The sequence below is a fragment of the Aptenodytes forsteri genome, unplaced genomic scaffold (assembly GCF_000699145.1).
Source record: "Aptenodytes forsteri isolate BGI_AS27 unplaced genomic scaffold, ASM69914v1 Scaffold82, whole genome shotgun sequence".
Taxonomy (NCBI): domain Eukaryota; kingdom Metazoa; phylum Chordata; class Aves; order Sphenisciformes; family Spheniscidae; genus Aptenodytes; species Aptenodytes forsteri.
Window position 1 is genome coordinate 331,107 of NW_008795490.1, and position 10,644 is coordinate 341,750.

The 10,644-nt window shown below is 39.0% G+C and overlaps 1 protein-coding gene across 1 annotated transcript in view; it reads left to right on the top strand.

Moving 5' to 3' along the window:
* The window catches only part of STXBP5 (syntaxin binding protein 5), a 116,956-nt gene that overhangs the window by 5,100 nt on the left and 101,212 nt on the right, over positions 1-10,644 (top strand). Inside the window, exon 4 of the mRNA XM_019472623.1 lies at positions 1,801-1,898. Within this exon, the coding sequence (XP_019328168.1) occupies positions 1,801-1,898 (98 nt within the window). The remainder of the gene's footprint in view (positions 1-1,800; positions 1,899-10,644) is intronic.

The window sequence follows — 10,644 nt, forward strand, 5'->3', positions numbered from 1 at the left end:
GGCCGGGGAAGGGGGCGCACCGCCGCGATGGGCTCTGCGGGCTTCGCTTCTCGGTACCGACCTCCCCAAGCCTGGCCGGCGCTCCTGTTTCGCTTGCATTTATTATTTGGGGGGGAGGGGGGGGAGAAGAGAAGGAAGCGGTGGGTGAAGCTGTACAGGTCTTGTTGGATTTCCGTAGTCATCTTTCCTGGATAGTTTCAGGGTTTGTCGTCTTCTAAGCTCTTCCATGTGTGTAATATTGACCGTGTTCATGAAGGCTTCGTAGAAGGAGCGGGATGGATGGGGGAAGGAGTGATGCCTAGCTGTAGTGCAGATCTGATTATCGCGGCATTTGAGTAGAAGCCTCTGCTAATGGGCCCGAAGGACAGGGGATCTGTCGCTCTGCATTATTTGGAAATGCACTTATCCTGTTCCTTTGCGCCTGAAAAAGGCTGTAACGTTTGTGGTGGTTTCGCTGCAGTGTGTTGCCAAGTTGCCGATGCTGCTATTGCTAATGTTCTCCAGAGACAGAGGAAAAGTTCCTGATTTTTTTTTTTTATTTGCTTGTGCGTGGTACAGTAATTGCAGTTTGTGTCTGCACACTTCCGAAAATGATGCAGTGAATTAATCCACCAGCTGTACCAAGAGGAATAAAAGCTGATTTGAATATCAATACCAATTTTTATCTTTACAATGCACCCATGGCCTAGCTTGATATGGATGAGCTGGTTTGTGGATTCTCCTCCTTGTTTTATCTAGTATTGCAGGCGTTTCTGCCACTTTTGCAAGTTGTTCATGAAGGACATGGAAAAGAGCAGAGCTGTTACCAGTTAGATTTTATTCACTGTGAAATACTGAGTTGTGGGGTATGCCTGTAACTTCAGTGTTCAGTGAAGTAAGAGGAGTATATCAGAAGTTTGCTATGCATTTATGAGGTCCTAAAATAACTCTGCTTTAAACTAGAGGTTTTGAAATGGAAAAGCTAGCATTTGTGTGGCTGATGTTGGGCATGTTTACAATGGAAATAAGAGTAGGTGACACTTTTATGTTCTCAATTCTGATTAATTGCAGCCTGAGAAGTATAATGGAGTTATTGCTTGGTCAATTATCAAATTAGTCTTGGCTAACCAAAAAGCTAAATGTGCTAATAGCTTCATGTTAAGAAAAAATCCTATGGTTGAGGGGTTTTTTGCTTTGTTTGGTGGGATGTTTTCTGGTTTTTGTCTATTTTGGGGGCTGTTTTTTTTCTCTTTGGGGGAAGCAGAGGGCAAGAGATTGGTTCTGTGGAACTTGGGCTGTTTTTTTCTTAAGGTGCTGAGAGAGGTTGCACTGTCATGTGGGGCCTGTTGGATTGAAATTGAAGTGATTCTCAGAAAAGCAGGTCTAGTAATTTGTAATAGTTTTAATGACAAGTCTGGCTTTGTTGCCAAACTTCCTAGAAACATCTCAGATTTTAATAGTTTATTGCCTTTGTTAGAGCTGAAAATAAGATTACTCAGAGAATGAGGTAGATGAAAAAATGAAATGCTGAGTTGATACAGTCTTTGTACAGAAGAAATGTAATATTCAAATTAAGTTTCAGTAAGTATGACTGTCACTTGATGATCAAGGATGAATGAGTAATTATGACTAAAAAAATCTTTTATAATCGGTTCATGTAAGACAGCTGATTTTCTCAGTCTGTTGTTGAAATGCTTTGTTTGTAGTTCCTTTCTTAATTGTGATTAACACTGAACCCTGTTCCCTAACGTACGATATTGATTCTGTTTATTTTTGTTCTGCTGCTTGACCCATCATTACTGCGATGCTCTGACTTGTTAGACTGTACGCCATGGTTTCCCCTATCAACCTTCAGCCTTGGCATTTGATCCTGTTCAGAAGATACTGGCCATCGGGACTCAGACTGGAGCACTACGGCTGTATCCTTTTATATTCTGAAATGCATTTAGTGCACCTCATGCAAGTAATGTTTTGATTCAGCTGCTGGAACCATTCAGAAGTCTGGTGGGAACCAGGTATGCAGGAGGGGAGAAAAAAGCTCTGTTTTCTGTTGGTGGGTGTCCTGGCTGTTCTGGTTGTTCTGTGTGTCAGTTCGAGTTGTATTAACGATGTGAGGTATGGCTGCTCAGTCCCCATTATCTCAAGTTAATATATATGTTTTGCAGAGGGTTACTAGCGTGCTGACAGTTTACAGCAGCTGACTGCAAATCTAAAGAGACCTGGGCTGAGCTCTGTTTTGTTGTTCTGCTGTTTTGGATGGATTGAAAAATTCCGTGCTGCTTGGTGAGGTTTTTTTGGGTTGGTTGTTTTTATTTTTTTGGTCTTGTTCTTGAGATAAGCTTTGTAATACTGTAGTTACCTGCTACTGTTTCTGTCTTGCCAAAAGATGGTTTCAAGTGGGGACACTAAAGGGTACAGGAATTGTACTCGCTAACAGTTTCCAAGTGACTGAGATGAGCAGAATGAATTTGTGGAATAAAGCACCAGTAACCCTGATTCTTTTTTGTTCACTAAAAAGTGAATTACCCATATGTTTGTAGCCATATGGTACTATCCAAGCCATGTAATAATGTGTTTAAATTTTTGTTTTTAAAAGAAGATGCCCTGTAGATTTTTTTAATCCACACTGCCGTTGCCTGAACCTTACTTTTCAGCAGAAGAGAATGAATTGAATTCTCTGTCCTGAAATTGACTGACCTCTGACCTTTTTGGGGAAGGCTTAGGCCATCTTCCTAGAAAAATTGAGTTAATCCTCTTTAAACTGTAGGTGAATCTCATCTTTTCCTTTTCCTTTGCTGCTTATATTAGTCTGCAAGTAGACCTTTTTCGTTTCCTTCTGTAACATCACTACTCTGTCTATAAGGTTAATTGCCTTAAGAGGGTTGTCTTTTACAAGCTGAAAAATTAGAACTTCAGTATCAAATCCGAGGCTTAAAGAAGAGCCTGAAGTGAAGTATCTTGTATGGTATCTGTAATGATATCTATTATGAACTCCCAAGATCTCTTAATTCAAAGTATGAGTAACAGTAATGACCATGCAGTGTTCTTAATGCCATGTTTGAAACTACCCTTGACTCCATAAATTTTGGTTTTAAAAAGGTGATAAAGTTGACTTAAATGAAGAATGAAGGGTGGTGAGTGGAGCTGTTAATTACTCTCATATTGGTAGAATAGATGAAAACACAAAAAGAGGCCTAAAAGTAAGGATTGGGGTTGGAGGAAAAGGAGAGATCAAAATGCACCTGTTCAGAGCTTACTCACCTGTAATTTTGGGCAACATGATGTTGCAGTTTGGGTAATGATGATTTGATAAAACCTGTTTACTGGCACTCATCCTTTACTACACCTGTGAATTCTCAGAGTGTGAATTGCTTTCTAGATAATTGAGAGAAGTATTGCAAGATTGTGAGGGAAGAAACAGTTACTGTGAGAGGAAGCAGTAATATTGACAGAAAATGTATTTCCTAAGGGAAGAAGTTTCATGCAGAGGCTCAAACATTGGTGCTCCCCTAACTTGATGAAGGTGAATATGCTTCTCATACCTTGATACAGACCTTGATTCGTGGGAGAACTGGTTCAAAGCCCTCAACCTCAGCTGGTAGAATAGCCCTGAAATCCAACAACACCACAGAAGTTGCATGTCCTGTAATTACTTGCTCTTCGGGATGGAGGAGCGCGGGCAGAAGGGATAGACTCAGATGCATTCCCAATGTAAAACTAGGCTCTCGTTTTCTGCCTAGTGAAACCAGTTCGAAAAGTACTCTTTGGGAAGGAGTGAAACTTGCAAGAAGTGCTTGTTTCATTCCACTACTCAAGGATAAAAACAACCAAAAAGTGCTTGTTGACCTACAGGATGCTTTATCTGCTAAGGTTTTTAGGAACAATAAATTATATGCAAGGGTTCATTAAAGTGGGAGCCACTTACTCTTTAGAGCTGCAGAAGTGTTTAATTGAAGCAAGGTGTGGACTAGGAAGACTGAGAGTCAGTAAAGAGGTATTCATTGAGAAGTAAATCCTAAAAGTGGGAGAAAAGTCAATCCTCATTTTCTTCCGCATTCATGTTGTGAGAGTATAGAAGTAAAGGAATGATAATGCTTCTTTCATTGCCTACCAGCAGATGGGAGCTGGGTATTAGCGTTTTCCTTGCATCTTCAAGTATAGGTGCATCTTGTCAAGCTTTCACTTCCTTCCTATTGCAAATAAGTGATCTGAGGAATTGTGAAGCAAGTTTTTTTTAGAAAGGGTATTAAGGATAAAATATTCTTAAGGAATGAGCTAACCTGTTTTAGATTTCATTAATATGTGAAGAAATTAATATTGCAGTCCTGATTGACTTTGGGGCATTTAACAGCTAACCCCTTTACAGAACATGTTCTCTGTATTTGAGCAGTCTGCAATTCGGGTATTTTAACTTCAAAATCAGTATTGATTAGAACAGATTAATGTGAGCAGGAATTTTCTTAACCACACTCCTATCTCATTCTTCTTTACGAGGACTCTGTAACCACTAGTGGAGGAACAGACAGAATTTTAATACACAAATACTAAATATTGTCTCTAGTATTGATATAGTGACATGTAAAAATAGAACTAAAGCTTTTTCTGAAGAAGCAAAATCTGTGGATACAAATATACTGGGCGTTCACTGGCTTAGTATATTTATCAATTAGATAAATACAGACAAAGTAACATCAACACTGTATTGAATTCTCTGAATCCACAAAGTAATTGTGAAAATGGAAATACCTGAACTATAGGTGGCATGTTTCACTAATTGGATTAGAAGTAGAATATTAATATTATTTGTCCCCAATCCTAGGCCTGATGGGTTAAAATCGGAGGAGAGTGTTGTGGAGTTGGTGACTTAGTGTGCCAGAGGCAGGACTTTGCCATTCTGTGCCCATAAGCAGCAGTTGGTTCTAGATCTTGCAGTTTTAAGAGGGAGAGAAGTCCTTAAAAATATTAGGAGGAGACTGCTTTTAGTGTAAAACTTAAACCTTATGAGTCACCAAAGTTACAGTTTGGGATTATTCACTAGCTTAACTTGAGTGGTGTATCCCCTTTTTAAAAAAAAAACAAAAACTTTATTTCCAGAGTTACTTAGAAATATTTCTAACTCTGATTTAGCTAGGAGACTTCATTAAAAGCAAGTGTTTCTGAGGCAGACTGGTATCGCTCAGGTATTATCCTTGATTAGAGAAGTATTTTGTGCCTTCCGTAGAAAGGAACATTTTGAGCAATTAATAACAAAGGCTTTGTTCTTCTGTTTTCAGCTATGGACAAAAACTTGGTTCCTTTATTGTGCATGAGGGAAAGTTACAAAGTGTATAGCTTAGTAGAATACAAACCTTGGAGAGAGGTCAGATGCTGGATCCACTACTCTTGACTATAGAACAGCCAGCTGATGTGACCTTCTTCCTGACATTAAGATCTGTTGAAAATAGTTAAGCCGTTTGATTCTGTTTCCTGTATTGCAGGGGAAATTGAGTGATGAGGTAGGCACAAGAGCAGAAGCACAGTGCTGACTGACTTAAAATCTTAAATTTATCTTGCATACACCCACACTCATCTACTCTCGCTGATCCAGTTGTTCCTCTGAGTTCATGGTACTGATCAGAGGACTCTCATTCCAGCTGGTTGGGGTGTTTGAGTCTTGGCTGGTGGTCTGGCTCTTATGTGTGGCAATTCTGCCTCAGGCTCACCCTTCTGCACAGTGCTGGATGTTTGTGGATGTGTTCCCCACAAGGAGCAGTTGTGCTCGTTATTGACTTCAAACTGCAATGGTCAGTGTAAGCTGCTGGTGGCCTCATTTGTCACTGCAGGCCAAGCTCTCTGACTTTCTCCATGTTTAAAGGGATTTAGCTGTTGTTACCAGGGCGGCTTTCACCTTTTGATCTCCTGTCCCAAATGTGTTAGACAGATATCAAGTAGTTAAAAGTTCATCTATGCTTTGCTTCTTTCCTGTGCATACCTGGACCATTACAGCAGGACACATAGTCCATAGTTTTTAGGAAGTTTTGTGCATAATTGTCTGTGCTTTGTTTTCCCAGCAGATATAAAAACCTTCTAATGAGCTAGAGTTGAGTATATGTACTCAAGGTTTAACTTGCCTGAATGGTGTAATTGGGTAGACTTCACCCTGTGACATCCTGGCAGCATTCAGTATCATAAGTAATAGTCCTGCTTCCATGCTGTTCATTGTTTTCACTCTTCTGCTTAAAAGTCCCTCTAGAAGTCAAATGTGATCTGAACAGGGTAGTATTTAAACTGTAAAGATGTTTGAGAAAGGTGAAATAGACTTTTTCAGGATTTGTCTGTCTTTAGGATGATGCTTCCTCAGAACTTTAAATTACTAATTGTACAGGGCTGTGGACTTAAGTCAGCTGAGCTTTTTTGTTTGCTTTTATAGGAGGTAGAATAAGCTTTGAAGCTAAAGCAGAAAATTTGAAGGAAATCTGCTCCCTGCTGTTCAACTGCTCCATCTTAAACAAGCTTCTTCAGTTTTCTGTGCTTTAATTTCTCAATAGCAAAACTAGGACAGTATATCAAATGAGATGTATTTTGATTGTCTGTCAGCATGAATGCAATATCTTTATTGGTGCTTAATGCCTTAAAAATACCCATTTGCAGCTTGGAGCTCAGTCTCTCTCTTGGTAGAGAGAATTCTAAAAAGGAAGGCCATTTCCATGAGAAATTCTTGAGAATAAAGGGGATACCTGTAGAATAAGTGTTGTGCATTCCACAAAGACCAAACTATGCCTAGGACTCTTTAGTCCGAAGCAGAATAGGTTCTTTAATTAAAGTTTGGGGTTTTTTTTCTGTTGCAAACCCAGTTCACAGGAAGGAGAAAAATTAGATTGTTCGTCATTCTGTCATTATATATCTGAAGATCCCAATCATTCTGAATGTCGGCATCTGTTCATTTCCCCCCATTCTTTTCAGCAGTAAAAGATGACTTATCTAAGCAAATGGCTGAAGTTTTCATATATTTGAGGCGTATAAAACTTGCTTTCTGTGACTTCTATTCTCTGGCCTTTGTGAGAAGAACTCACAACTGTTATTCTTTGATCAAAATAGCTCAAAGCCTGGATGTGTGGTTCCATGCAGTCAGTTTCTGATTAAATGTTTATGTTGCTGCATCTGGGTAGTCTTGCTGTAGATGTATTCCAAAAAATTCAAGCAATTCAGTGAATTCTCTGAAGCTCTAACAAAATTCCCTTTCAAACTTGTGATGTTTTTATATCCATTAAAAATGCTTTTCCTTTGGATCATTCAGACTATGCAAGGCAGTCTGACTGGGTTGTTTTTTTTACTCTCACTGAAACATCAGCTTGAGATGGTTTTGTTTTGGTGTTTTAAGTAGCTCTGCACCTGCTCCTCCTCCCTTCTAGAGGCAGGGCAGTGGGGCAATGGCTGGAGTTATGTTTACAGTATGCAGAGCAAAGATTTCAGTTTTTCAAACTGAGCATCTAACTGTGAAGTTGGCACAGATTCAACTGGGAGACTGGACCAGATGAACTCGGGAGGTCCTTTCCAACCTAAATTGTTCTGTGATTCTGCCTATTCTGTGAATATACCGAAGTCAAACTAAACTATTGTTTTGTGGATTGTCAGGTTTTTTGGCACTTGTACGCTGAAGAAAATAGTCTCAACCTTTGCCAACGTTCTTCTGGACTTCAAACAAATCTTCGTGTTTTGGGAAGAGTACATTGGTAAAGCTACTAAAAATATTGCAATAGTGTCATGCCAGAGATACTCGGTGATTATCTGTTAATAAGAAAATGCTTATTGGCTACCTTGCCACCCAATTCACATAGAGTAGCTTAAACAAGAAAACTACTTTGCTTAAAACATACATTAATCTCACCACATTTCCATTTCTTTTAACACTACCACATTTGTTATTGTATCTTCCAGCACTTAGTTCATGTGGGTATCATTAGTTCTCTTACATCTTTCTTTCAATGAAAAATCCTCATCCTCTAAATGAAGAAAATCAACTACCTTTGGATATTCTGAAATTAAATAAGGCCAAAATGCCATGATGAGACATGTAACTCTTAAAAATGTATGGAATTATGGCAAGTTAGTCCTACACAGAGAAAACTGACTGAATTCTTCATAATAAATAGGATGGTGTACTTTTTAAATCCATTGTTACACTCGTTGGGAGACTTGGTGATACTTCCATCAAAGCAAGAAAACGGAATGGGTCTTTGATTTGATGTATTATCGCATATACTATAGTTCTACTAAACAGCTTTTAGTAGTAATTGCTTTTGTTCAAAAATACCTGAAGTATAACTGTATTAAATCTCATACTGTAATTCACAAAAATGAACTTTAGAATGAAAACTTTTCTTCCCTGTAGCTATTTTACTGACAGGGTAGAAATCTAATGGATATAGCCTTGCAGCTTCGAAGTTGCTGGGTCATAGTGAGCTTGGGGAAGGAAATGTCTTCGGAAAGCATTCGAAGTTTGCAAGGCTGCAGGTGTTACCGTAGCACTAGTATAGCCTGTTTCCTTGTACCTCCTACCTATTTGTGAAACACTGAGGTGGTATGGATTGTGTGATCTGATGTTGTTAGGGTAAAATGTAACAGGGAATTGGGCAGCTGGGACCCAGCTTAGGCTTTCAGACTTCTGGTACAGTGCTCAATTCACTAGGCTCTTAATTCAACATTTTACTGGATTTGTTCTTTCTCAAGTCATTGTGGAAGGGCTTTTAGAACTGAAGTAGCATTATTGCTGCAGGAGCAGAAATGAGCAGTTGCAGTAAAGTCGTGTCTGAAAAAGTAGAAGCAGCTCACGACTTGAGATGTGATAAAGCTTGAAAGCACAAATCAAGATTGCAAACCCTTCCTAACAAAACTTCCTGTTAGGCAGAAATTTTGTAACTGCATTAGATTTCTAAGTGTCCAGGTCTCTATTTTTACAGAGGTTTCACAAGGCAAAGAAACATTCTTACACATTACCTTTAAGGTGACTAGAAGTGCCCTCAGTTATTTTTATATGTTTCCTATTGCTCTTCTAGAACTGTTTTTTGTTTCTCAGTTTAATGGAACAGTAAAACCCCACATTATTTATCAGGGTTCCCATAGCACATCTGTTTTTGTAGGGTAATCTATGTAGAAGCTCAGTCAAAAACAGAATAAAACTTGTGAATCATTACATTCTGTATGAAGTTAAACAAAACTGGAGGACATGGATTTTGGGAACAGTTCCCTTTGTCCTTAATCTTAGTTATCTGGTAATGGTTTCACATTCTGAAAAAATGGAGTCCTTGGCAGTTTTGAGAGAGTTAATTCTGCTGTAGGTCTTTCTCTTTAGTCTCTTGGGTCTTCTCTTTTCCTCTTGCTACTCTTGATGTGGTCCATCCTGGAGTGTACCATCAAACTGATCATTATAATATTTTTGAAAAATGCAGATTCTTAATCCTGCAAAGTACATCTGGTTCAGTAGGTAAGACTCTACTTCTCCAGAGAACTAATTCTTTGATGTGAAGTGTATTTATTTGTTTGCTGGCCTGAGGAAGAAGTTGGTGGTACTTGTGAACCAAAACCACATATGAGAGCACATTGCTTACCCACTGCCAGTGTGCTGTCTTTCAGCAGCTTTTGAAGTTACCTTATTTTGCTGAACCGTAAGTTTAAATTGTGGTATTGTAATTGGTACTTGAATGCTAATCAAGCATAGCCTCTTAGTGTTCAACTGGTGATAACTTAGGTGGCCTTTTTCATGTCAATGCTTCTATCATAGGCACCTGATAATAATACAGCTTACATGTTTATCAAAGGGAACACTAAGTTACTACTTCTGTTGACTTCCAGTGCAAATACAGGTGAAGGTCTAATGTTGTAATTTAAATCTCTGGTGGTGATATTTGTATCACTGAATTTAGGCACAGTTTAAAATAATTAAGGTCTTGGAAATAGCTAAAACTGAAATATTTCACTAGTGAGGACTGTGATAGAGTAGTATAATTCCTTATTTAGTAGATCTCTAAAATACGTAGCAATTCTGTCAGCCCCTGGAGACTCATACTGAATCCTGATTCATGTTGATTTTTACAATGCTTTAATGAAGTTACTTTTTCTGTGGCTGTCTTGCCTGTTGCGACAGGACGAGGGGGAATGGCTTTAAACGAAAGGGAGGTAGATATAGACTCGATATAAGGAAGAAATTTTTTACCCTGAGGGTGGTGAAGCACTGGCACAGGTTTCCCAGGGAGGTGGTGGATGCCCCATGCCTGGAAACATTCAAGGTCAGGTTGGCCGGGGCTCTGAGCAACCTGATCTAGTTGAAGATGTCCCTGCCCAGGGCAGGGGGGTTGGACTAGATGACCTTTAGAGGTCCCTTCCAACCCAAACTATTCTATGATTCTATCATTTAGCCTGATCTGACATGTTGATGTTGAGTTTAAGACTCTGCCACAAATGAGAAACACTTTGTCTTACAGTTGAAATCTCTCCTTGGTAAGAGATTCCAAACTGCTTTTATGTCTGATATCTGTACAACTTGATGACAGCCTTGGTCTGTGTACTAGTTGTTCTAACTTAATCACTTCCTGTAAAGACTTAGCCTATTTTGAATCCCTAAGCTTCTCTTAAAAAAAAAAAAAAAAAAAAATTTTAGTTATTGATAGTGCTTGCATTGAGGCAGGC